This window comes from Dermacentor andersoni, chromosome 4, assembly GCF_023375885.2.
Source record: "Dermacentor andersoni chromosome 4, qqDerAnde1_hic_scaffold, whole genome shotgun sequence".
NCBI lineage: Eukaryota > Metazoa > Arthropoda > Arachnida > Ixodida > Ixodidae > Dermacentor > Dermacentor andersoni.
The window spans coordinates 61,267,812-61,295,710 of NC_092817.1; the positions used below are offsets into that span (position 1 = coordinate 61,267,812).

The window sequence follows — 27,899 nt, forward strand, 5'->3', positions numbered from 1 at the left end:
CTGCCGTCCAAAAGTGGCCGTGGGCGGCCTTTTACGGCGTGCAGCGTATTCTTAAGAATGACCAAGGTTGATTTATTAAATATTGTCTGCGTATTGTGCTTTACAAGCGCGAAACATAAGTGAACAATGCACAAAAAGCACAGTCGCATAGACAAAAGGCTGCATCTATCTTGCGGGCTTGCAGCCGATTTGTAGCCGTCGCCGGCCGTTCCCCTGTCCCAATGTTTGCCACGTGTAGCTGCGTGTGTAGCGTTGTCGGCAAGTTTCACCGGCTTTGAAGTGGGCGATAGCGTTAGCGCGGTGCGCCCGGCTTACTATGGTGAAACCTTCCATCGCACCGCCGTTGTTTTAGATGAGGCGAAGATCGCACGACCATCACCAGGTGTATACGGCGACCACAGAGAAAAGGAAAAGACAAAAACGCATCTCTTGACTGAGCGTCAAGAGAAACTTCTTGACACGGTCGCCACTTGCTTAGGCCTAGGTAAGCTGATCTTACGAGCTCTTACTTTGTAAATACGGATCGGCAGGTGATCTGCATCCGTGGGCGCATAGTTTTCACGTATAGGCTGCATTAACAGCGCTTGCTTGGGCTCTTGTCGTTGGTGTTGACGCGTTGGTGTGAGGAAACAGGTTGGTGCTGACGATGCCGGTTGGGCGGTTGTTTTTGCTTTTGGTTGCCGGCCTCTAGAAAGGTTTGAACCTGTTTGACACATGCGCGCTGCCCTTGAGAATCAAACTGCTCAGATTGTATGTGCTGCACCTAGATATTAAACTGCTCTTAATTGCCGGACGCATTTTGGACGTTATATTTACACACGATCGTGGTGGTCGTGGTACGAGTTTCTTGGCTGACGTGAGGAAAAGGCCACTGTCTGCCAACTTGTTTCTCGACGTGTATCATTTTAACCTTTTCCTGGCCGAACTTTTAGTACCGCATACAGTGTCGAAAAACAGCAGTGAACACGGTGCTCGATGCGAGAATGTAGTGATGTGTGCCGAGACTCGCTGGAGGCGTGTTCAATCGCGCATGCTGCCAACGTGCTCGGTTTGATGTTCGTTGCGTCTCACTGTTCTCTATAAGGTTTTCGGAAAGCTTTGAAATGGGTGTAGCAGCCGCGAATAGAGAACTCAGTGCAAGCCTCACCACGTTGCACGATTGATACCCGCTCCGGAGATAAGACAGCGCTAGATGCAGTGCGCGCGTGTGAACGTGGCGCTTCCGGAAGCCGGTTGGCGAGTGTTTCTATCCGCTCCCTTGGCATCGCAGGCTCGGGCTCAACATGTCATCTGCAAGCCCCGTCCAGTACAAGAGAGCGTCATGGTGGTCGCGAATGAATCCGGAGAAGCAGGAGACGCTGCTCAAGATGTCCATACTCTCAATGGCAGCGGTGCTGTGTGAGTAATGTGTTAGCGTTTGGTGCACTGAGCTGGTTTTAATGTTAGAAACAGACCACTGTTCCATAATGAAGTGTAATTTATAGATTAGAAGGCGTTCAGTAAATGCTACCGAACTTGAAAACATATTACAACACTATAGTCTTCAACTCTCAAGCTTCACTTAATGTTATTACAAGTATGCGACCATTAAAGGAGATATTGGAAATGTGGAGTAGTTCGCCTAAGTTTTGATATATAAGGGGGACAATGCACGCAGGTTAACCAACTTAACACGAGAAAGTAATATTTGGCCACGGTGTTGTGATGACCAATATTACAGTGAAGTTTCATTTGCATTAACCCCATGTTTTTCCCATACCTGCTTTCTTCCTGTTAAAATTGACCTTTGCCACAGCTACATGCTGTGCACTGTGACCTGCTAGGGTGAATGGGAGCTATTATTAGTGCATGTTCAAATGCATTAGGGAGGTCAAATTGCCAGCTTTATCTGTTCAATCCTTTCTGTACAATCATTGTGCTCACCTCAATACACTTCTTTCAAGGTTTTTAATTATTGTTGTAAATGGTGTTTCATGGAACGCAATTCCATGAATATGTTAGGCTCAATGTCCATCGACAAGGTGCTGAGCTATTGTGAGGAGGCTGTCTGTATTGAAAGTGAACAATAGCTTGTATTTTTTTCCTCATTTTCCTTTCGCTGCTATTTAGAAAATAGCATCCTTCAACAATGCTCTCATCTCACCGAGTTGCAAGAGAGACAATGAAAAGCCAGGTAGCCTCAGGAAATCATGTTAACAATGAAAATGAGCTGGCTTCCACTTCTGAAAAAGTCTTAAGTGGAATACAAGAATCATGTGAGAACTAGGGCTGCTGACTAAAATGAATGCCACAGTTTTGTGGGTCAAGATCCCACATACTTGAACCTAGTTCTTGATATACAAATGCATCAAAGCCAGTTTTCCTTTAGCATTTTTTTATTCGATGTGTGTTCAAAACTGCAGAGATTGATCTTGTTTCAAGGAGATTCGCTCAGAAAATAAATCAGCAAATGGAAATGTGCATTGAAGCTCAAACTAGGATTTCTCGCGACTAAATATACTGAACAAGAAAGAGAGAGGTATAGTGTAAGAATTGTCCATGTTGATGTGGAATGTCCACAAATACAAAAGTTCAAATTGTCTTTTTACATTAAAAATTCTTAAAATTAAAATTTGCTTGAAGTTTTTAACAGTACTGAATTAGTTAAACTGTCCCAGTAGCACATGTTTTGACTGAAGTATAAATCATCAAAAGTGTTATGCTGCATTTGTTCCACACAGAACCAGCATTAAGTGTACTTAGTTTGCAAGCTGCCAAACATGCATGGTACTATCATGCCAGAATGAAAATGAGATTGGTAGAAATAAACTCACCTCTTTCACCTGATTACTTCAGAGTGGTCCATGTGATGGGAGTGTAGCAGGATTCTAAAGCTCGCTGGCCCCAGAACTACGCCTGTGGGAAATAATTGTTGCAGTTTCATGCACAGCTGTGAATGTAAAAATGGAAATTCGCTTTCTAGTTAACTTTATGTGTGAAAGTGATTCCACATTGCAAAGAAGGTATTGCAGTATGGTATCAAGTTCTTGAAAACAAGGTGGCTCACTCACTGTGCTATGTTTATTTTTCTTTCAGCATTCGTCTGCCGGCTCTTCTCTGTACTACGCTTCGAAAGTGTAATTCATGAATTTGATCCATACTTCAACTACCGCACTACCCGCTACCTCGCTGAGGAAGGCTTCTACAGCTTCCACAACTGGTTCGATGACCGAGCCTGGTATCCTCTTGGAAGGATCATTGGTGGCACAATCTATCCCGGTAATTTGTGATTGCTAGGTATTTTTTTCTGATAGCCCTTTGCATGTGGCTGCAGTATGTAATCAGCCTTGTCGATTAAGAATTGCAATATTTACAGAAGAAATAGCTGCGATCTCTGTTCCCTAGTGAGTTCAGATTTCATTTTATGACCCTATCCAGGGAATGTTGCCAGTGATGCGACTATACTTCCAGCATGTAGTGGTTAGAGGTGGGTTTTTTTTTTTTTTTTAAAGCCGAGTAGGTCATACAAGTACACTTGGTCATTGCACTTATGCACTGTCTTAGCACTGCTGAACACATCTTCAAAAGAACCCTCACATTAGCCCTTTCACTACTGATAACAAGTATAGTTCTCACCGAAATTTGTACCAAGATAGCTGATGAATAGTATAGTCAATATGAAGAAAATACCGCGCAATGTGAATTGATAGCAACTATATCTGTCAGCTTGCTTCTAGTTGCATTTGTCGATGTTAGATTGCAGCACTTGTCAAAATTAATGGAAGCATCAACCGGCCAGCAGTCGAGATAAACGAGACGTTTTGAATATTGGTGAAAAAAAAAAGCAGGGATGAGGTTGATATGACCAGGTCTGTTACAGGCATAGGTAGCAGTGCAAGATGGACAGAGAAGTTTTCAGGAAGAGAAAAAAGATTAAAGAGACGTATACAAAAATGCTAGAATGAGAAGCATTTATATAATACCTGAGTAGCTCAAGCAGGCTAGGTGACTGTTTATCACCGCCCCATTTCAAAGGGGTTGCCAATAAATCCCCATCATCATCATCAGTGGCATTGTGTATACTCCTTCCCTTAATCATTGGCTGCTTGAATCGAAAACAAATCAGCCTGCACACCACATTACTGGCAGATATTGCACAATAATAATTTCCTGTGATATAGAAAGAGTGAACACTAGTGCCCAATGCTTATGAAGTGGCAAACTTCATAAGCTGAAACCGAAAGGTTGAAAACCGAAAGGGCTGAAGCCGAAAGGTTCAGCAGTTCATTGCGTAAATCCATGTGATTAAAAAAATAGTGTAACAGGGAAGAGTAGCCTGCGCCTCAGTAGCATCGCCACCGGCATGAGCTCGTCATTGCTGTCCTTCGCCGAACGCTTGTGACTGCTGCCCGTTCGCCTGTGTCCGCTGCTAATAAATCTCTTGGCAAGTACTGGAGGTTGCTGGGTTTCAACCACCCTGGAAATTCGGAGTCATCATTCGCGACGACGCACACACTCTTCCAACTCCTCCAACGGTGCCGCCCAGCCTGGTTTGTGCCGGTGCCTTGCATAAGGGAGATTCCCCTATCTTCTCTGATGCAGATGACAAAGACGTTGAAGATTGGATCTCCTCTTACGAGCGACTGAGTGCCCATAACCAGTGGGCAGAGGCTAGCAAGTCAAGAAACGTAGCATTCTATCTCTGGGACGTTGCGAAACTATGATTTCTAAACTATGAAGCTGACCTAACTGCATGGTTGGTCTTCAAGACCAGCTTTACCCATGTTTTTGATCGGCCAGCAGTACAAAAGCTTTGTGCAGAACAATGTTTGCGTACACGATCCCTAGAGATTGGAGAGAATTTCACAAGCTCTATTGAGGACATTGTTGACCTTTGCAAACATATAGTAAAGGATATTGAGGATGACGCGTTCCAAATGTTATTATCGAAGAGTCCTCACACTTTCATTGAAGTGATCAAATTGTGTCAATGTTCATCGAGTTGCGCAGGCAACGGCTTCACACTTGACGTCCCCCTATGCCCACCAACTCTTTGTCAAGCCTTGGAGTCTGCGACAACCATGCTACTCTGTTCCTAAAAATGAAGAAGTTTGTTCCCGCAGAGTTTGCTCGCCAGCTATCTTTGATGTCTTCTGTCCCGGAATCACCACCCGCTTTGCCACCTCCGATCCATGATTTCATCCATGAGCAAATTTCTCAAGCCGTTCCTCCGGCCCTTGACGCCAGTCACTGCACCTCTCACCTACGCAGAAGCAGCTGCCCGATTTCGTCCACACATGCTCTCGCCGCCCCCAATGTATCGACTGCCTATCTTTTTGCTGCCACCTATGCCGCTATTAGTCCGACAGCATTTTCCTCTTATGCCACTACCGACTGATAGCATTTTCCGACTGCTCAGCCATGACTCGGACGTTACCCCTATCAGTGGCGCAACTTCGATGACTAAGAGATTCATTAGCAGCGGACGCAGGCGAATGGACAGCAGTCACAAGTGCTTGCAACCATGAGTTCGTGCCAGTGGCGATGCTGCTGAGGCACAGGCTAGTCTTCTTCGTTACAATCGCATCAATGAGGCAGGTTTTGTTACTGATCTTATAATTATCTCTTATTATTTTTGTTTGAGGTGTCCTATGCATGCTTCACATTCTCTCTCTTACATTTACAGGTTTGATGGTGACATCAGCAGCTCTGTACCATGCGTTGCAGTTTCTGCACATTACAGTGGACATTCGCAATGTGTGTGTCTTCTTGGCTCCATTCTTCTCAAGTCTGACCACCCTCGTAACCTTCCTGCTTACAAAGGAACTCAAGGTGAGTTGGATGATCGTCAGTACAGCCATGCTGAAACATTCCATGTGGAAAACTTGCCAATCATTCCCTGCGTTTTCTTTATGATTCTTATGGAAATTACATTAGCTATACAGAATTCATATTGACTCTGTCAGAATGGCACACCAACTGAACCTGAAATGCCTTGGCGTCGGCAATGTGGGCTTAGCAACTTTTGTGGCTGTGCTCAGATGTACACATTACCAGGTGCTTGCGTTGATAAATTTATCTGGTTACATTGAAATCCTTCTGACTTCAGGGCTGGGATGGCTAAAGAAATCAATCGGATTTCTCCTTCAGAGCTGCAAAGAGACATTTGTCACTGGCAACATCATCTGCATTCTTTTATTCATGTGAATACTCCTTATTATTGCGATAAGTGTTTGTAGTGCATACAATAATAGGCTGTATAGAACAACTGCTTGTTCATTAATAGATTGCTTGGGCCTGGAAATGTGTAGCAATAATGGAGATAGAGAAGAAGATGGCACACAAATTGCAGTATGTGAAAATGGAGAAACCGACAGTACTCCTTTGGCCATCATCCACAGCACCATAAAGGCTGTTTAGAGTGTTTATGCAAGTATGTTGAAAACATGCAGGTCCAGTGCGTGTTTCAGCTATTTCCAGACATGTTTCAAATGGTGCAAGTGAAAGTCATGCTGACAGTACATGAAATGCTAAAAATGAAAATGAAAGAACAAGTTCTAGCTCGCTTTTACTTGTTCATGCTTCATTAGTCCATCATACTGCAACCATTCTCATTATTTCAGCCCAAATTTAGTCTGCTGCGGTTTGGTGCCCTGAGATTGGCAAATAATTTTCTCACATTGAAAGCACTTTTGTGCAGCATTTCACTTTCAATCATTGATCACTGTCTTTGCGCAGGACACTGCTGCTGGCCTGATGGCCGCTGCTATGATATCCATCGTCCCTGGCTACATCTCTCGATCAGTAGCTGGGTCTTATGACAACGAAGGCATCGCCATCTTCTGCATGCTCCTGACTTACTACATGTGGATCAAGGCTGTCAAGACAGGGGCCATATTCTGGGCTGCCCTCTGTGGCCTTGCATACTTTTACATGGTGAGCTAACAAGTGTCACCCATATATATGTATCACACGTACGAATGGCCAGTCAGAACGTGCAACTGCTCTTAAAAGGCACCTCAACAGGCCACATAACAAATTATGGTTATGCACTGGAAGTTATGTGCCCTCAAAGGAGTGTTCTACCACAATAATATTTCAGGTAGTTCATAAATAGCAGAGATAGAAATACAGTGAAACCTCGTTAAACCGTAGTCGGCCGGAGCTCGGAAAAAGTACGTACTAAACGGTAGTACTGTTTAACCGAAATAGCATAAGATCGCCCACTTACCTGTAGAAAACGGAACTCAGAGAGAGTGCGATGAAAGGGGAAAAAACATGCAGTATTTATTCACTTCGCGCGACATAAGTGTTATTTTCGTTTGATGCCGCGGCGGCCTAGCACGACGACAGCAGCCTCAAACTTACTCAAGTTGCGTGCCAGCTTCTCAGCCAGCCCCCCTCCTCTCGGCAAACACTCGCACGGCAGATTCCTCGTTGGCGTTACGTATTCTCCGTGCACGCGCGCACTAGTGCTGCATAAGTTCCGGGGCGCCTTTTTCATTGCCAGGTGCCGGAGTTCGGAAAACTTTTCGTTTGGAATGGTTACGTTATCGCGCCCCTGTTCTCGTTGCGACGATTGCATTCACGAGGCTGACCTAACGCGCAGCTTCTGCCACTGTCGGGCCTGAATCGCCCGTGCTGTCGCTTTCCGTGTCGTCCTCATCACTGTCGCTAGTCGACACTTCGGCAACAACAGAGGCAACGATGGCGAAAAGTCGAACCTCGTAGCCGACATCTCTTTGCGGTCGCAGCAGCGCTGCCGAGCAACTTCACATTCCAAATGCCACACACTGTAGTCAACAGCAGATCCAAGTCGCGGGCCAGCGCCGACTTCTTCATGTCACGTTCGATAGCACGGACGACGTCTAATTTTTCTTCTATGCTGAGCACCCGGTGTCTTTTATCCGAGCTTCGGCATGACGCGAGTCCTCGCTTGCACGACGCCATAGCGCTCTCTCGCTCTCTGGCACGGCGTCGAAATGATGTTGATGTTGATGCGGCTTCACGTGCAAACGCACAGGGCGCTTGGAGGCCGTTGTACCGATCTCTGAGGCTTGTTGTTCTGCCGGACCGCCCGGTGGAGACGACGCACCGCCGTGTTTGCGCGACGAAAAGTGGAAACGCTACGTTTTAACCGATGCGTACGCAATAAGCTGGTACGGTTTATGCGGATACTAAATACATTATGTTCAATGGCCGCTGAGTCGGGGAATTGACTTTACTACTTTTAAACCGAAACTACTGTTTAAGCGGGTACGGTTTAACGAGGTTTTACTGTATATGAAGTGCTGAGAACCCATGATTTCAGGAGGCGAGCTTCACCACCAACGTAGACTCTCTCCACTTTCCCCCATCAAGCCTCGACAACTGAAATTCCTTCCCTAAGTTCTTTCATACCGGAGCCAGAGAATCACTTGACGTGGACCCTGCCTTCCTTTCTTTTCCCTTTTTTTTTTTCTTTTCTCATTTTCTTTCTCTCTGTCATGTTTTTTCAGAGTGGTGCACTTCCGGTGATGGTGTCGCGCGTGAGCTGTTGCATTTGTTTCGTTTCGCACAGCTCCCTATTTTGCGCACTCTGCAGAACACCTGAGTAGCCGTATAAGCCAGTGCCACAGTCACAAGGACTGAGGCAGACGTAAGTGGATCAAAGAGCACACCCACGTATTGGAACCCAGTAGAAAATGGCAGATAGTTTTGCACATGTGACTGCACAACGTGGGAACAAACACACGAAACTGAAGTATGTACCTCTCGCTACAGCACAAAGTATAACAAAGACTCCCAGACATTTGGTTTGTAGGTTTTCTTATTTCTGTAAACTTTCAATTATCTATTAAAGCAACAAGTCAAACAAATAACTGATGTTGCCTTGAATAATTATCCAAGTCATGTCTCACTCCGAGTGACGTCGTAGCACTGCAATTTATGTAGGCACACTTTTGTGATTGACGTCGGCTCTCCGGCTGGGAGTGCGGCAGCCACGAGGAGCAGGGTGCAAAGTGTTTGGTTTGAAATTACAGCCCTTTTCACGGTGCATAGCGGTGTAAAACTTTGCAGACACATCATCAGCACGCATTGTATGCACTGCGCTTGTCAGCTCAAAATGGGCGGGCCTGGTGAGGAGCCCTTTAAGGGGTCCTGAAATGATTTTGACGGTTCAGTGCAAATGCATTGGGTCCGTAGGGTAGGTTTTTGTGATTATAAGAGCCCAAATATGAGTGGTCTGCATAAACCCTCTAATTTTTTATTGTGTTCTAAACATCTGCATAGCTACAGATTGCTGCGCAGCCACTTGTGTTTTCAGTTACCCCTGCCCATTCTAGGTTGAACGTGTGAAGGATGTCACTCCAGAGAGTGATCCGATTTGCTTCCTATGTAACATCATTCGGAATACATGAAGCGTGCTGCTGTAGTGCATCCCGACAAAGCCAATACTGATAAAAAATAAGTAAATGAGCAGACATCGTCAAAATTCATGGCATCACGGCTAGATGGTGCAGGAACTTCAGTGCGGTGTTGCCACAAGTGTTTTGTTTTTGTGATCTTTGTGGCTTACCAATCCTCCTCTCACGGTCATTGTCGTGTTTGGTGTTAGAAGCGTCATTTACTAATGCTCCTCAATCTATTTTTCTGTTTAGTGTCCCTTTAAGCTGAATACTAGTGCAACTAAGTGACAGCATGCAACAAAACCTAGACGATCAATAGAGCCTTTTCATAATTCTCAAGTTCTCTTCTCAGCACTGCACTTTTGCCCAACTAATGGCAGAACCAGTGATCATTCAAATAAAGACGAAGTGCTAGTTGCACATGTTGAGGATTGTCTTTTGTGCATGGTTTCATCACGAGAGCCGTGTCTACATTTGTCAAGCCATAATACAAGCAAACTGGGTTTGTACACATTGTTTGCAAAACATTTCTATGCCTCCATTAGTTTGGCAAACTGCCTTGCAATAAAGCTGCCTTTGCAATCATGAAAAGGGTTTTATAGTGGCTGCCAGAGATGAGGAGGGATTGCTTCCTGGATGTGCATGTGTTAATAAAATCAATTCATTTCCGCAGGTGTCATCGTGGGGAGGCTACGTGTTCCTCATCAACTTGATTCCACTCCATGTTTTGGCACTGATGTTCACGGGGCGCTTCTCACACCGTATTTACACAGCCTACAGCACAGTAAGGTTTTCCACATTGCTTGTTGCGCCCTTTAGTTTCTGTGTAAGTTAGATACTAAGTCCAATTTTTCTTTTCGTCTCTCTTCTATGCTAGCTCTACGTGTTGGGCACACTGCTTTCGATGCAAATCTCATTCGTCGGTTTCCAGCCCGTGCAGTCCTCGGAGCACATGGCAGTAAGTCGGACATGCCCTTGCTTATTTGGTGACCTAATAGGTTGCAATGGATCAAAAGTGAATGATTCCATCAAAGAATAACGGATACTGCAGTGTAATTCTGCGCAGTAATTGCTGATACTAAAATAGCTGATGTTCAAAAACTTCCAAGAGCTTTTTAACACATCCGTGCAGCCATCCTTACATGCAAAAGTTTATATATTCATACTGCAAAGCATTGTAACTATTCACAGTAAGAATACAATAGATACTACATAAAAAATCTAGCCAGATGTTGTGCAAGGTGCAAGGGCAGAAACTGAAGCGAACTGTCATTGCCAGTGCTATTGTAGCATTGATTTTGTAAGCTCACTTACTGCGTGAATTACTATAAAATCAAAAATCTTGAGAAATTCTGCACAGTGCAGGGTGCTTGTGGAACACTTGTGAATACAAAAGTGATTTGTGATCCACATTAGCTCATGCATGCATTGGACAGAGCTGACCATTGCAATTAACGACTTGGGCTTCATGCAAGTACATTCTCTCCTTTTTCTATTGCACCTTTTTATCTATACTAGGTAAGAAAAGGTACTAGAGCATATTCTCCACTCTGAAGGGCATCACTGTTGATGACTACGAACATCAACCACATCGTTATCCACATCTTCGACCTTGGGTCGTCGGTTCATTTCTTAGCCACAGCTGCCAACTATGTGGTGACAAAATGCAAAATGCTTGTGTATTAGTATTTTCTGTGAAAGAATGCCAGGTGGTTAAATTTAATCTGGAGTCCTACACAGCAGCATCTTTTCTTACTGCGCAGCCTAGGGGCATGAGATGCAATCAATCATTGATAACCATCACATAACTCAGAGATGCGATGTGACATTTTGCTGTTTTGGCACTAGAATGCAGTGATTTGGGCTTGTTGGCAAGACATCATGAGGCTTAAAGCGCATGAAAAGACAAGGACAAAGGGAAGACGTGACACACACAGGCGCTAACTTGCAACAATATTTCGAGCAATGGCCCCATATATATATAGTACAACTTTTTCGCGCACATCATCATACATAAAGATCGTTGCAAGTTAGCACCTGTGTGTGTCACGTCTTCCCTTCGTCCTTGTCTTTTCACGCGCTATAAGCCTCACGTTGGCACTAGAACTTTTTCTTGCGCTGCTATGCACGTCTGTTGACAAAAAGTCCACTTGAACTGTCCAGCAATTGTATGATTGCAATGGAACATAGTACACAGATTTTGTTTTGTCAACTCTATTCACACACAAAAATGGTTTGTGTACTTGCCAGGGAGGAGTTCTTGCTCAAACCTTGCATGTGACTGCCTTTTCTCTTCTGCAGGCCTTGGGTGTGTTTGGCCTGTGCCAGCTGCACGCCTTTGTGGACTATGTGCGTTCTAAGCTGCCCAAGGAGCACTTTGAGCTTCTCTTCCGCACCGTTGTTGTGGCCACAGCCACAGTGACATTGGCTGTGGGTGGTGTGCTCACCATCCTCGGCAGTATCCTTGCCTCTTGTTTTTACAGAGTCCTCTGTTCTCTTAGTAGGACCGACTGTACTGCACTGTGCATGAATGTCACGGTAGGTCTCCTCGATTTGGCTGCACTTTCTGCACTAGTTCAGGGGGTGCAGCACTCTATCACTCGATTTGCCAGTGCAGCTAGCGCCACCTGCACTTCGGCACTTGATTTGACGTCGTGCTGCACGAGTTCATGTACACTTCAGCACTAGACTCTCCGCAGGTTCTTTTCTCGTGCACGTAGTGCAAGGCTTTTGATAGCAGATGACAGATGCGGCTCCGTGGCCGTGCGGGTGTTAGTAGACGGCATCGACGGTGCCTGCTATTAGTAACGCAGCACGAACGCCAGTTTTCTTCAGGATGTGTACGCAGCATCTTGTTAAGGGTGCTTTCCAGGTTCAACTGCTGCTAAGTGCACTGAAGGCCGGGATTTTCCCTCGGGTCGCAGTCGTTTGTATTAATTTTCACGAGCTTACCGCTACCTCGACGTTAAGTTTGCGCGAAACCACATCGGTCAGTCGTTTGAAATATGACATATATGAGATATATGATTCAGAAAGGTGTGGAAACCACGCTTGGTCATGCTTTCTGAATAATGACACACCAACAAAAGAAAAGCCACAGCCGCCCACTCGCAGCAGACGAAGGCCTGTACGTTTCTGCACTTTTGTCCTCGATTTGACCGCTGCACCGAAAGCGCTAGTGTCACGCTACACTCACACTTCAAGAACTGGCACTGCACTGGCACGACACTTTTCTGAACTAGTGCAAAAGGTGCAGCCAAATCGAGGAGACCTGGTGCCTTCAGCATGCTTGGTGCCGTTGCGTGAGGTGCCAGAGAGTAGGATGTTGTTAGCTGCAGGTGGACCTAGCCTTGTAAGACTTGCCCACAATTGCTCCACCCAAGTGTTACCTCTCGGGAGAGTTAAAAAATGTAAACTCTATAGGTATGTCGTTCAGTGCGCCATCATTCTAAAGCATAGCAAGTATTGGGGACACACACAATGAGGCAGAACAGGAAGAACAGCCCACAATTCTTGATCCATCCATCACATGATGCCACACTGACCGTCCCACTTCTCAAACATAAAACTCTGGAATCAGTCTGGCAAATGTTACTAATCTCAGGCTAAGTCAAGGAGTCAGTCAGTCGAGAGGATCAGGAGAAGTCAGGACACCTGCTTCCTGAATCTCCAGCATCCTCACATAAAGACTACGTCGTCCACACTAGTGTGAGGAGCGCCTCAACGGTGAAGCACCCCAGCCAAAGAATTGTGCTCTGTAGCAAATCCAGAACACTCCAACAAATAGTGTTCAATGCCACAGTGAGTCTTACAGGTTTCATGTAACAGCGAGTGGTACTGACACTTTTGGTGATCGAGTTTTCTGGGGGCTCTTGCTGTGTGCCACAAGTGCCCCTATTGCTCAGTTTAATAACATGTCTGGTGTTTTTAGCATTGCATGGCCTAGAGCACAGTGGGATAACAATGCAAAGACAGTGCAGCATATTGAGAACAGCAACACATTGCACAATGTGTTGCAGCTTGCCTCAAGGACTCAGAAAAAATTGCAAATCAAGTAAATGTCATAGTAAAATCTGACTGTGTGTTTTGCAGAACCACCGCAGGGCACACAGCTTTTCACAGTTCCCAATTTCTTCACAGTTCTTTTTTATGAGCTTATTGGAAGAGACGTGACCAACAGTGCATATCATTCTTGAAGCACACTGAATCCTGTGGTTTTTCAGCATGTATTGCACCTTGAGTGTCTCAGACAAACCTTTTAATTGATTTGGAACCCTTAGCTTCCAGCAACTTTATTTGAAAGAGTTCATGGTTGGCAAATGTATCCGTGCACTTGCCCATAATAAGTACTTGTGAGCTGACACGTGACTACAGGAAGATGCAGGAAGCATTATAATTACTGAAAGCTGTTAAAGCAATCATAAATTCTGAAGTGTACTTTTGTCTATTAAACAACTGCAACTCTCATTATTATCATGAGCATTTATTTTCATCAATTCTATTCCTTGTTTTCCTGGACAGTAACACAATGTCAGTTACACACTACTGAAATGAAATGCACTGTGCAGTTGTCATGATGTTTGTTGTGGAATACAAGTTCACAATTAAAGATATACTAACTCCTCTGCCCCCCCCCCCCCCCCCCCCCCCCCCCCCATCGCCCCCAATGTGTAACGCCATTATAAATACTGAAGTACTGAGCTTATTCAACAGGGTCTGTTTGTCAAATGTTTTATTTTTCGTTTGCCGGTGAATTTGTCTTTTGTCATGATACACATGCAGCATACAGTAGAGAAGCTACAATGAGAGAGAGGTGAGAGAAAGTGGAAAGGCAGGAAACTCCACCGTGATAGAAAATCTAGTTTACTACTCTGTATCGCGGCAAGAGAACAGAAACTATAAAGTTAAGAATAAGATGGGGGAGAAAGGGGAATTTAATATTATGAAAAATGTTTTTGCAAATGGCCGTAGCATCACACTCAGAATGTTATTGCTTAGCGAAAGTATGCTTCAGAGATTTCCCCATGGACTGGACGTTTCTACTCGCTGCTCGATCCGTCATACGCCAAGAACAACATCCCAATCATTGCCTCCGTCTCTGAGCACCAGCCAACATCTTGGTCCTCCTTCTACTTCGACCTGCAGCTACTCGTCTTCATGTTTCCAGTCGGCCTGTACTTCTGCTTCAGCAAGCTGACCGACGCAAACATCTTCATCATCCTCTATGGCATCACAAGCATATACTTTGCCGTGAGTAGCACCCCTGATCACTGCCCTTGTTTGCATGTGACTGGGCATTGTTTTTTTTTTTTGTTTAGAATGAATAAGCACCAGTGAAAAAGCATGCCAAATCAGTTTCCGAAAATTCTGTTTTGCTTTCTTTAAGGGGGCCATGACACCAAATCGTCAAGCTTGAATTATGCTTTGCATGTTAAGCAGTGCGCGTCCCACAGCAAGCTAACAAAATTTTAGCACATTCACTGTGGTGGAAAACTTGTTTGTGAATTTTTTTCAATGTTGCAGTTTAACTGTACAGCAGTCTGGCAGCGCTGATGTGTGACAAAATGAAGTGCATTCTGTGCAGTAAATGCGTGCATTATACTACTCGTGATCTAATTTTTACATGTGTACCTCAGTGGTCACTGATTTGTGCTCTTTTTCTCGTGTGAGGGAAATAATTAGAAACACAATGCAGCAATGATGCCCTTGCTGCACTGTTGGTTGCCATTGCAAATGGAGTAAGGAGAGTTTGGCATAGCATGGTTTCAGAATGTTTCGGAGCAGGAAACACAGTGGTAGCCCCGGCACTTTTTGACGTCATACAAGTCATGACAGAATGGCAGTTACGGTCAGTGGGAGGTGCTAAGAGGCAGCGAATTCAAATTGAAATTTTGGGTTAATATTCATACCTAAGCGCCCAGTCTTCTTTTCTTTTTAAAGCATAGCTTTCTTTGCCTCTTTCTTTGACTTTCCGCTGCTGCTGTGGTCTTGCATGTCGCTGCCACTAACGCTGGCCACATCGGGTTGTGGATGAGGCGTGGTCACGTCACAAAAACATAAAAGGCATGCGCTGTCAGTGTTTTGTTTCATGAAATTTGTTTATGAGCTGTCATTCTCAAAATTCAGAGAAATAACTTTGTAAAGAATGTAAGACAAGGTATGGAGGGCCTGCGCAGTTGTGTTTCAGGATAATTATTTGCCAAGTGACACCCGCAGCATCGACACCGGATGTTCTATGACACGGTGCCCTTGACACTGTCACATTAGTACAAGACAGGAGTGTGGCATAATGGAAAGATGACCGGAGAAGCTCGTGTCAACATTTGCATCGCGTCACATGTGCGCAATGCCCTCTGGACACGTAACTAGGCGTGACCACCCACAAATGCAGTGCTGGAACTGCCGCTCTTGTCTCCACGCTCACCCGCAACAACAGTGACAGTAGAGGGAGGAGGTTGGGAGAATGTTAGTGAGGGAATAGAGAGAGAGAGAGAGGAGGCAGTTTTGTGAGCCACAGCGCTACAACCCAGAATGGCGCCAAAGCGTGCGCTTAGTGCCGAGGAGACGAAGGCTCGTATAAAGCATCAATCGGAGCAAGAACAACAAACACAAACGGAGCAGGCAAGGTAACATTTCACATCACGTCATGACTGTCATATGGCGTCAATATATCGCTGCCAAATAACATAAATGAACGCACACAGCAGACAAAGCTTCACTTGCATCGATTCCTCACAGTGCACGGGATCTGCATGTTTGTTTTATTTGCTTCTCCTTCTTTTATATATATATATATATATATTGACTCCTCTTACAATGATAAACAGACTAATCAGATGACCATGTCACGGCCCCCTTAGGAAGGTCATTGTAATGAAAGGAGTGTTGGTTCGATTGAAATATTTCTTAGCACTTGAGTGGCATGGCATTGTTGATGAAATTTGTTCAGATATGTGAGTGCTGCCAATAATAAGCTAGTTGTTGTGAAGATTAGATGGCATTCACTAGACCTTGTGAGAGCCGCTGAATACCTGTTTTGCTTGTCTAGTACATCAGCTTGCATGCAGGCTTCTTCACATTTTGTACACTTCTCATGTCATGAAGAGAGGTGTCCAGCACAGTAGTTAATTGCCAGTGCCAGTCGTACTTTGTGCCCAAATAGTTTGGTCAACTGGATTGTCATTTGTTCACACATCACAAAATTAGTTAGTGTACAGGATGCGGTTAAAGCAATTTTAGACTTCTTCAAAAGGCTTTGAATAAGAAATGTCATAGTGACCTAAGATATGATGCTAGTTAATGAAACAGAAAAATGCTAAGCAAGAAACTTCTAGCAGTTTTGTGTCTGAAAAGGTTTTCTCCAAGAAATGTGATATTTTCACTCAACGTAGAAACCACAAAAAGTTAAGCTCCATTGTCAAAATATGAAAACCAGATATGCTAAAGCCCACTTCTTAACAACACTCTATTTCAGAAGCCTTCTTGAAAGGGAAGTTATGCTCTGTTTGATTCACCTACACTTTTTTCGCAAGTTTACTGCACAGTTCCAAGCTTGTGCAGCACCCATTCAGAAGTGCAGCCACAGCACAACACTATGGCCTAAAATAGTTGATGCATAAAATGAAACCGACGGAAAGGAAGAAGGCTCAGTTATCAATATATTTTATTGTATTGAGCTATCATTGCCGTTGCTGCAGAATACAAATTGGGCTTAGCCATTATGATCTCCGAGAAAGAAACAACAGTGCGTGAAGATGGGACAAAAGTAAACATGAAAATCAAGTGCCGAGTAGCGACTAGGTGTTGAGTTGCTAGTCAGTGTTTCAGGTACTCTTTTCCCATTTACACTAGCTTTATGCACTGTTGCTTCCTTCTTTAGTTGTGCCTGATTAGGTGCTCTATGTAAGACTGCAAATCTTTGTGCTTCTATGGCTGTTGATCATGCAGGGCGTGATGGTGCGTCTGATGCTGGTGCTGGCACCTGTCATGTGCATCCTGGCAGGCATCGGAGTCTCTGCCATGCTCACCACCTACTCCAAGCAGGTGGACGTTGCTCCACCTGACAAGAAAGGCAAGCGCCATGAGGGCAACTACTTTATGCGCACTGAGGTGAGCACTTGACATTGCTCTTACTTTAAACATCATAATAAATAAGACTATAACATAAGACAATAAATAAGATTTTCATGTATATAATCTGCCTGCATGTTTAACTGTTGCCAACATAGAGCATGGTGGAATTGTCAGTTAATGCCAGTGTAGCAGTTCAGAATGGTTATTCCGTTTCAAACATTCACATGCAAGACTAAATGTTCTTTTTTCTTCACATCACATTACATTTTCTTTCTTTATGGAGTTATGCAAAATGTTTATGCTAAAGCAGCAAATCTCTATAAGTTACGTATGTAGTTGTATATGTACTATGTCTACATTATATGTGTGTATATAAGTATGTGTACGTGCATGTATGTATGTGTATAGTTGTGTACGTATAAACTACATATGTAGTTGTATGCAGCTTGTATACCCAGCACGAGGACTCAATGCTATGGTGGTGTGCCGCTGATAATGAGGTTGTGGGTTTAATTCCCAGCTTTTACAGCCTTATTTCGATTAGGGCAGCATGCAAAAATGCTTGTGTTCTTAGATTCATGTGCGCATTAAGCAACCCCAGGTGGTCTGAATTAATCTGGAGCATTCCCATTATACAGCGTCTATCATAGACTAATTTTGATCTTCACTATGCTTGTATCATTTACATACGTAGTGGGTTGCACTGTAGTCTCGATGCATGTGCTCTGTGTGACATTGGCTAGTGCCGTGCAACATGTCGCAGGTGGCACAAGGCTTTGTGGCCATGATGTGCATCTTCCTGACATCATACACAATGCACTGTACCTGGGTGACCTCGGAAGCCTACTCATCACCCTCCATCGTGCTGTCGGCGAGAGCGCACGACGGCTCGCGCATCATCTTCGACGACTTTCGTGAGGCCTACTACTGGCTGCGGCACAACACCCCAGAGGTATGCACCATGCAACTGTAGCCACATTCTGCAGCAGTGACTTTCGGGGATACTTAAATGTTGTGCAACATCAGTCGCAATATCTTGCTGTAGCATACCTGCCAAATCTGCAGAATTTCCCCGTAATGTTTACAAATTAGGGCTCATTTTATAGCTTTACAAATTTTGCTTCAAGTGTTCACATTGCTGTTCCGCTCGTCGATATCTGAACCTTTCCTTCTGTTGATGATCAAAACATGTAACACAGGTACTTGCTTCGAGCAAGCTTATACAGACGGGATCCTCAGGCGGGTGCAATCTGCAACATTGAAGTCGGTGAAAAAAAGTCAGAATAATTTAAAGACAATGTGTTGCTCGTCAGTATTTGCTGTGCAAAATATATTGCTGCTTGCGGGCTGAATTATAAAGGTAAATCATCTTTAATAAAGCGTGTATGTACAATAGAACCTTTCTAATACGTTTCGGAAAGAAAGTACCAGGAAAAATGCACTAACTGAGAAAACATACGATCCAAATTCACTAAAAAATTAAGCAGACTCAACTGTACTTGACATCTAGGTAATGCGAAACATTGCATGAATTGTTGCAATTAGAGACACTAGTACATGCCGATCTGTTTGGTCCTGAGCCACCTGAGGCATGTGTTTTCATTTTTGTGGCTTCTGCAAACTTGCATTAGCACTCCTTGAATTGGGCCTGGGTCAGCAGCTTCTTCTGTCGGAAGCATCTTGGCATGAAGTTGTGACATGGCGAGAAAGGTTGCAGTGTGAGACACCAATACATAAAACTACTGGTGGTGGCCCAGATGCGCATTGTTGTTTTAAAACAGCCATGGGGAAGCCAAAACAAAATTGAGCTACCGGGCAATGGCAAAATACGATGCCACAATGCCACCAGAGCGAAACATGATGCTCGTGTCACGCCGCCTGCAGCAAGAACTAGAGATGCGTTTGGGTTATTATTAAAAGCATGCAGCACACTTCCTGTGCCACGCACGCTGTGAAACAAACAGGAGAAATGCTTATCGCAATAGGATGAGCAGTCGTAGCTGTGAATGTCAGCTTGTCACAACCCGCGAGGAGATTTGCTAGTAACGGAACAGGAAAGAGTGCATGGCGGCATTAGAGAGCGTTAGCTTGTACGATACTTTAACGCAGGCGGACTGGGCATAGGCATAGGCATAAATGTGAGCAGCTGGAGTGGTGCAGCCACCTGGTGGTGCAGAGCTCACCCAGACAAACACAAACATGGCCTCCGAAATATAAGTGCGCCGGCTGGCTCCGGCTGTCCCATTCATTGTGCTCCTCAGCAGAAAAAGTGTAATGTGGCGCTGTTAGCCGAGGCATACGGCGCCAGCACAGGCCACAATAGAAGGCAGACTGCGAGATGTCAGCATGCACATTGGCTCTTTCTTTGCGTTTTGCAGAGCATTTTCACCGTCAAGAGGAAGGACCAACACCCAGATCCTTCACATACACACACATGTGCACATGCACACACATAGGAGCTTTACGTATGCACCTGTAGCTCCAGTCCAGAGCCGTTACAGTGCCAACTACGCTCGGGCTAGACATAGGGCCACTGCTTCACCCTGCTCCATGCTTCTAAGAGTGTGTCCACTCTTTGCACCTCCACAGCACAACGGAAAGAATTTGGAAGGGAAATATAGGGAGCCTGGCAGGCAAGTGGCGAATCATTGTGCGCTATGCGAGCATAGCTCTCGCTTTCACCTTCACTTCGCCAGACCGACGCCTTAGGCTCTGGCGATGTATGACCCTCCTCACAAAGGTGAGGAAGGTCAGGTGTCGCCAGACGTGGTGGCACCAGCAGTATCACGAGAAGCGAGCATATAGATGCCTGTTGCGATTCCACCCGTTCAGTTAGCATCACTCTTCAGCGTGCACTCACTCTTCTTTCTTTGTAATGTGCACATGCTGGTTAAATTGAGCATTTGTGCTGTTGCCTTGTTTGGATGCGGCGCTGCTGTTCAGCGCAACTGAGAAGAAATGTTGTATGTCACAGCCTGGAGTGTCTATAGGTATTGCAATAGAAAATAGTGGGTGTACGGGCCAAAAACAATATGATTATAAGGCACGCCGTAGCGGGGTACTCCGAAATAGTTTTGGCCACCTAATGTTCTCAGTCGTGCACCTCACTCTATATACACGGGCGATTGCAGCAGGTTTCCATGAGTGGGTCATGCCATGTCTTGCTTCACACCCTATCTAGACGAAAACAAGTGCCAACACCAGCAAGTGAAACTGCTTTGAAACTGGCTGCTTTGGTGAGCCAGCATTGGAACCAGCCCACAAAATGATAATCATAACTACATATCCCCCAAATTTCGAAGTATTGTGCGTTTCCAGCACATGACAATCTTTTGCCGAGACATTCCACTTCTACATACCCACATCAGTGTAGCGGGAGTAAGTCTGTCGAAAAAAAAAATTAAAAGCCTTTGAGAATAAATGGGCACCAGCATGCACTTTGCCCCTCGTACACCTTGAGCCATCATTTCCAAATCAGTAAAATATTATATATATAGCAGCACAAAAGCATTCTTTTCTCGCCTAATCCATGCTGCAGCAACAGTCCCAGAGCTCTCAAAAGCCACCCCGACGCTTCCATAGCCCTTGGTCGCAAGCGCTGCGACACGGAGGAGGAGCCGGCCACGCGCACCTCAGAAATTACGCTCTCTTCATGCGATTGGGACGGCCGGAGAAAAACCTGCTGGCGTGTCCAAATCTCGGAGGCCGTGACGCAGAGCTAATATTGCAGTAACGAAGTGTATTCTTTCCCGCTGCTGCTCTGAATTTTCAGAGGCATTATTGTGTCACGATTCACCGCTGTCGAAAATTTACATCAGCAGCGAAGTAGAATATACTCGGTTGATGCAATGTTAGCTATGTGTTTGTGGGGTTCAGCTCTGCCCCATGAGGTGACAGGCACTTGTCAAGCCGCTTATGTTTACACTTGCCACCTATCCGGTAAAAGGCCCAGTCCGCTGGCATTTACCAAAACGCCAGACAAGCTAAAACTCTCTATTCTCAGGTGACACGGGCCGGCCAGTTCTGCGGGGAAGCTGCCGTTGCAGGCCCCAACTGCTCTCGAATGTTCATGTTTCGCACCTTTTCTTGTTCACATGGGATCTAGCAGCCAGAAATTGTATTATACGATCGCAGTTTGGCAATATACTGAACGATCGTGTTTTCTGGGAACATTTTAACTGGTATAATAAGAAGCGTAACTGTACTGAATTATTTTTTTGCTTTCTCGATCGCGAACGTTAGCATCGGGAAATCATACGAAACGGGATTGTATATCCATGACATTCTATTGTAGGTATTCCTGAAAAGGAGTATTTTCAGACAAGCTTCAAAAAAAATTTTGCTGTTCCCATTGCCTTCCCTCCCCCTTCAGTGGCGTGCTTGTGGGATTTTACAAATTTTAATGTTCACAGGCTGGCAGTGGTAAAAGTCATGAAGCAGTACTACCCAATTTGTGCTGTGCTCAGTTTGAGTGCTGAGTTGCGATTTCGGCATAGAAAATAGCACTGGATTGTGCAAGTTGGCGTATCGCTGAACTCATATGAAACGTGCAGCACCTTTTAAGGAAGTTGTAGAAACGTTAAGAAAGCTGTAGTGTGTGCTGTAGTAAAATTGAGGAAAGGAATTTTGACCATCTGTCACTGTTTTACTTTCTTCTATGAAAGATGATTTCACTCCACCAAACAACTGCCCTGAGAGTTCTAAGAGTTATCTTTATAGCCTAGTTTGGTGTCTATTTTAAAGACTGTCTGAAAATAATTTTACGCACACATACAGCGTTTGTTACTTGCTGTCGTAGCTGCGGCATTGTGCTACTAAGCCCGAAGGTGCGGGATCGAATTCGACCACGCAGCCACGTTTCAATGGGTGTGAAATGCAGAAACGGCCATGTACCATGGACTGGGTGCACGTTAAAGGACCCCAAATGGCAATATTAACCCAGAGTGCCTCCACTACAGCATGCCTCATAATCAGATCGTGGTATTGGCACATAAAGCCCCAGAATTGAAAATGAAATTAGTTTAACAGCATTTGTTTTCCCATATTAAATGTAAGCGAATGACTACAATCACTGCAACAAATTCTGGTTTCTTTGGTATGGTCTTCTGGTTTCTTCATCAGTTGACAGATGCCATTGTTTCACAGGTATAAAGGCCTCCTTAACGCTGCTAGAGCTTCCAACTTATTTTTCCTACCTTGGTAACACCACTGTACCCTAAATCATGAAAGCAAAAGTAAAGAGAGGCGCTTGGTGTTGACTTATTGGGGAACATACAAATAGGTCTGTTCACCGAAGTGGTTTATACCGGTGTATAATGTTCACTGACCCCGGCTTATTTATCCACCATTGGCAGGATGCCAAGGTTATGTCGTGGTGGGACTACGGCTACCAGATCACCGCCATGGCGAACCGTACCATCCTGGTGGACAACAACACATGGAACAACACACACATCTCTCGCGTAGGCCAGGCCATGGCCTCTCCCGAGGACCGTGCCTACGAGATCATGCGTGAGCTGGATGTCAACTATGTGCTCGTCATCTTTGGTGGCCTCTCGGGCTACTCGTCAGATGGTCAGTAGCTGCTCCCCTCTTGTTGTCTTGCTTTTTATATCATTGCCATTCTGTCTTGACTTTGACGAGCACATTTGTTAAAGCTGTTTGGCACTTGCTCGCAAATTTTTCTTCAAGTGCTTGCTCTATACCCTTCAGGTGCTGTATGCACAATTATGCACACCAATTAGTGCATCAAATGCGAACCCACTGATGACAGTAATATTTAAGATGTGTCACATGCATATTGAAACACTTTTGATTGACCTGCGCTGCGAGTTTTAACAGTAAGTGTAAGCTCTCTTTTAGTTAAACAAGTTGCAAGGTAAATGGCTGGGTGTTTGCTCTCGGTGTCGGTACGGCGTCATGTAACAGGTTCGCTTCTTTCATTGTTTTCCGCAATTTTTTACATAGGGCATTACTTTTAGGTAGCTATATAACCCATCACAGGGATTGCGCAGCTCAGCACAAGGTCACAGGTTCAATCCCGTTCATGGCAGCCAGCCCTATTTTGATGGAGGCGCAGTGCATGAGCACGTCATCCACTACAGCGTGCCTTATAATCCACTATGCTGTTTTGGGATGTTAAACGTACACTTTATTTAAGTAGCTGGATAGGTGCTTTCTAAGTACTATGTTAGACATGAAATAGTTGTTCACTTATCTGACATTCCTGTAAGAATTCTCTCATGTTGTCCACATCATGTAAACTTGACAAAACTCATTCTAGAATTGACCATTCTTATTCTGTTCTGCAGCTGTAAACTTTTCACAATTCTGAAGATGCAAGAAGTGTGATGAAATTAAGTTTTCAATGGACATAATTAATTGTGCTAATTAATTAGTGCAATTGATTATGTCATGAATTAACACCCACCAAAACTATTGGTGACATAAGCACCGCAGCACCTCATTTTCATGTGAGATGGGCGGGCGAGTTTTGCGGTGAAGCTGCAGCGGTGGGTGGCTACTGTTCTTGAGCATGCACACCTTGCGCATTTTCTTTTGTATATGGGATGTAGTGGCTGGAAAACATATCCTACGATTGCAGTTTGGCAATGTGCTGACCATTGGTGCCAAATGATGGTGTTTTTCTGGAATGTGTGAACCGGTAAAAAATAAGTGTAGCTCTATTGAGTCATTTTTGTGTTCTTGATCATGAATGTTGCCTACGGGAAATCCCACATAACAGGATCGTATCAAAGAGGTTCTACTGTAGCTTCCCTGAGTTTTCAGCTGCCCCGTTACAATCTGCTTAGTTGGGTGAGCTGTCCGATTGGCTACCCAGGTTGTGTCGTCGATAGATGTTGCTTGTAATAGTTGGAATATTGGTGAATTTTTTCTATATAGAAAGAAAAGTAACCGAAAGACAATACACAACGACAATTTATCATTACATTTAAGCACTTCCAGCACACAACAGGTGTCGTCTGCTTCGCATTACGTAGATGTCATCAGTAGTCGAGTCTGTCTAATTTTTTTAGTTACTTCAGATCGTACGTTTGCCCTGTTCGTATGTTTTTTCTGCATTTTTTTTCCCTCCTATACGCATGAACGAGGTATGAACTACTGGTTAAGCGAGTATGGTTTATTGAGGTTTTACTGTATTCGAAAACAACTTTTCTCCTGTTTGATTTGCTATTCAGCATTTCCGAATGTTGTTAGCACCCCTATGCTGGAAAGCCTGAAGGCAGAGTGCATCATTACTCCTGCTTTCCGCAGACATCAACAAGTTCCTGTGGATGGTGCGCATTGGCGGGAGCACAGACCGAGGCCAGCACATCAAAGAGCAGGACTACTACACACCGTCAGGAGAGTTCAGCGTGGACCGTGAGGGCTCCCCTGTGCTGCTCAACTGCCTCATGTACAAAATGTGCTACTACCGCTTTGGCTCCGTCTACACTGAAGCTGGTAAATTTCACAGTAGTACATTCTGCAGCTCAGCTTGGGAACATTTCAGAAGTTCCCACAAGTATTCCTTGTTCTCAATGTGATCCTTTTTTATTGCCAAACGTTTAACCCTTTATGGACAAGTGTTACCTATTAGGCAACACACCAGGAATTTTAAAATCTATTTTTGCCATGTTTCCGTTTTGAGTATGGAGGTTCTGGCTACTGTATTTACTCAAATCTAGACCGGCCGCGATTCTAAGCCAACCCCCAAATTTCCGAAGCAAAAAAAAAAGATATATAAAAAACTTAACTCGAATGTCAGCCAAACAAAAAACGTGAGGACAGCGTTCACAAAATGATAGCAGCATTTATTTAATATGCACATGCCTAGCTCACTCTACATTGTCCTTTATCCATTAGCCTTGTCCCTATAGCCCAGACCACACGTACACTTGCAGATGCGCACAAGCTCACGTCCGCGCGCCCATGCATGCACAGACAGTGCGATATCGCACGCGTCAAAACTCGGCATGATCTCGGTGAACAGCTCCTCTCTATTATTGCACACTTCCTTACCGCTGTCATCTTCTCGTTGCGGCACATGCAAAAGCATCTCCCGTTGCCCCTTCCTACGATAGATGTTTTTCTCATCGATGCTGAAGTCCCACCTGGCTTACTACGCCTCTGCGGCTAGCACAACCTTTCGTTTGAAAACTGCACTATAGTGTGCCATTACGATAGCGCCACACAGCACGTTGATACCATAGAACCAGCTATGATACGACACAGGTCAAAGCGACGACATCGCTCGTGTACTTCAGTTGACTACTTGCCCGGCTAGTAGTGGCTGTGATACTGACTTTTTTAGATGGCACTAGCTATGGACCATATTTATCATTTTCAGTTACAAACAGGCGCGTTTTTTTAAATCCTCGAATCTAAGCCAACCCTAGAGTTTTGTACATGATTATTTGGAAAAAAACTATCAGCCTAGGTTCGAATAAATACGGTATATCCCTTCGGCCTACAACGCTGAATGACAAGTAGCAAGCATTATTAGTTGGATTGTCGTAGAAATGGAAGACGAGAAAGAAATAAGTATGGCAGGTGACTTGCTTTCTTTGGAAAGCACAGTCAGAGGAGAACTGCCAGTGCAATATCCCTAGCTGCTCTGGTTTCATGCAGGAAATGTAGAGGAAGTGCAGTGTACACCTCTATGTCATATCCGATGAGAACTGTGCGTACAAGCTCCATGCAAAACCTTTGGTGGCTTGATGTGTAGCTCACCTTCAGTGTTCTGCCCGGTGTTGCCCCAGCTACTGCTGGAAGAGCTTCCGCGATACTTCTTTTTTTTTTTTTTTCGCATTGAATACTATTGTCAGTGTATTCTGCACATATCGGTGAAAAATAAACATTTCCTATGGGTACCTTTTTTATAGGATAAAGCAGTGCTGACTTGACAGTTTCGCCTCATGACCATTTTGCCCCCATTCAAACTTTGTGAGGAGAAATACTGGCAAGCACCAGACTGTTCTAGTTGTAATTTACTATAACACTTGCTTTGACAAGCAAGTTTCAACATGGCAACTGGCTTCATTGCTGTGATTGTTGCCGCTGACACACAGGCACAGCCAGAAGAGACGTGCAGCACTATTGTTTACTTTTTTTTTTTTACGAGCTACACCAGCGCTTCTAGCCTTATTGCTACAAAGTCAGCACATTTTCCTTTGTGTCATGACTTCAGCATATGGTTGGTAATGCTAGGCCTGACATCAAACTTTAAGCATTTCTCAACGTTCATACTTACTAATTATACTTGCTAAGTGTGATCTTCGCACATGCAAGAAGCTTGTGGTACAGTTTTTACTCTTTGGAAAATGTGTGTCATTATTCCTTTAACTAGCACCAGTCAGACATTGTTAACTTTCTTGACAGATGTTATACACTTATGAAAGGAGAAAAGTGGTACAGACTCATGATGAAACTGTTCGGTGAAGAGTAAGTTCGGTGAAGATGAAGGCAAGCAATGCTTATGTTGCGAGGTCATCTTTGTTGAGATTATAGTGGGCTAGTTGGCTGACCATTATTGTTGTAAAAGCAGCACATTTCTGGATTACATAGACAAACGTCAGAGCAGAGCTGTCTGTTCGTGTATCCAGAAGTGTGCTGCCTCTATTTTCTTTTGTGTTTATTTCATCTTAGTTGTTGCCCCTGACCTGTCTGCAAGGATCTTGTTCTACTGCTACAGAGGAAACCAAGAGCTTCCGTTGACCAATTTTATTCACATTTCCAGGCAAACCACCAGGCTATGACAGGGTGCGCAATGCTGAAATTGGCAACAAGGACTTTGAGCTTGACGTTCTCGAAGAAGCATACACGACAGAGCACTGGCTGGTGCGCATCTACAAGGTCAAGGACCTCCCAAACCGGGGCATCTGAGGACCAGAGCAATCGTCACTTGCTGCTGTATCCTGTGACATACAATCTGTGCAGCAGAGGGCCACACTGCAGCACTGAGATTGTTCTCCATTCTTTTGCTGGACACAACAGTGTCATGGAACACACGCAAATCATCCTCACATTTCTGTGAGAAGCCCTGTGACATCCTTGGCTCTCGCCCCTCCATTTTTGTTTACCCTGTGAAAGTCCTTGTGGGTTTCTCTCTCTCTCTTTTTTTTTTCCTGGGCCATGTGTTGAATGAGAGAATGGGTGCTGAATGCGAATAAAAGCTTTCTACAAAATAATTCACTACTTGAATTTTATGCAGAGCTTTGTGGAAGTATTGGAAGCATGTATCTGTAGTGGCCATAAGGTTTCTAAATTCTCCTACAAGAGAAGATTTTGCCTCCACCCTCATTAGATACGGAAACTAGCTCGATTCATCAAAATGTTAACTCCATTGGAAAAAGTTTCCCTCCCCCTCCCTCCCTTATTGCAAAGCTTAATCGGCAAGGAGCTGAATTCGCTTCATTTGCAGCGTTCAGCTACTACCCTATCTGGATGCCAATTTTT

The 27,899-nt window shown here is 44.5% G+C and overlaps 1 protein-coding gene across 1 annotated transcript; it reads left to right on the forward strand.

Moving 5' to 3' along the window:
• Nucleotides 1-222: 222 nt before the first annotated feature.
• Nucleotides 223-27,631, forward strand: Stt3A (catalytic subunit 3A of the oligosaccharyltransferase complex). The gene is made up of 14 exons (XM_050183069.3): nt 223-484; nt 1,271-1,398; nt 3,076-3,258; nt 5,666-5,811; nt 6,718-6,915; nt 10,042-10,152; nt 10,246-10,326; nt 11,670-11,826; nt 14,383-14,618; nt 17,316-17,477; nt 18,205-18,393; nt 22,796-23,015; nt 24,717-24,905; nt 27,181-27,631. Exons 2-14 carry the CDS (start codon nt 1,284-1,286, stop codon nt 27,324-27,326), a joined length of 2,133 nt encoding a protein of 710 aa, XP_050039026.1. The 5' UTR covers nt 223-484; nt 1,271-1,283; the 3' UTR covers nt 27,327-27,631.
• The last annotated feature ends 268 nt before the right edge of the window (nt 27,632-27,899 follow it).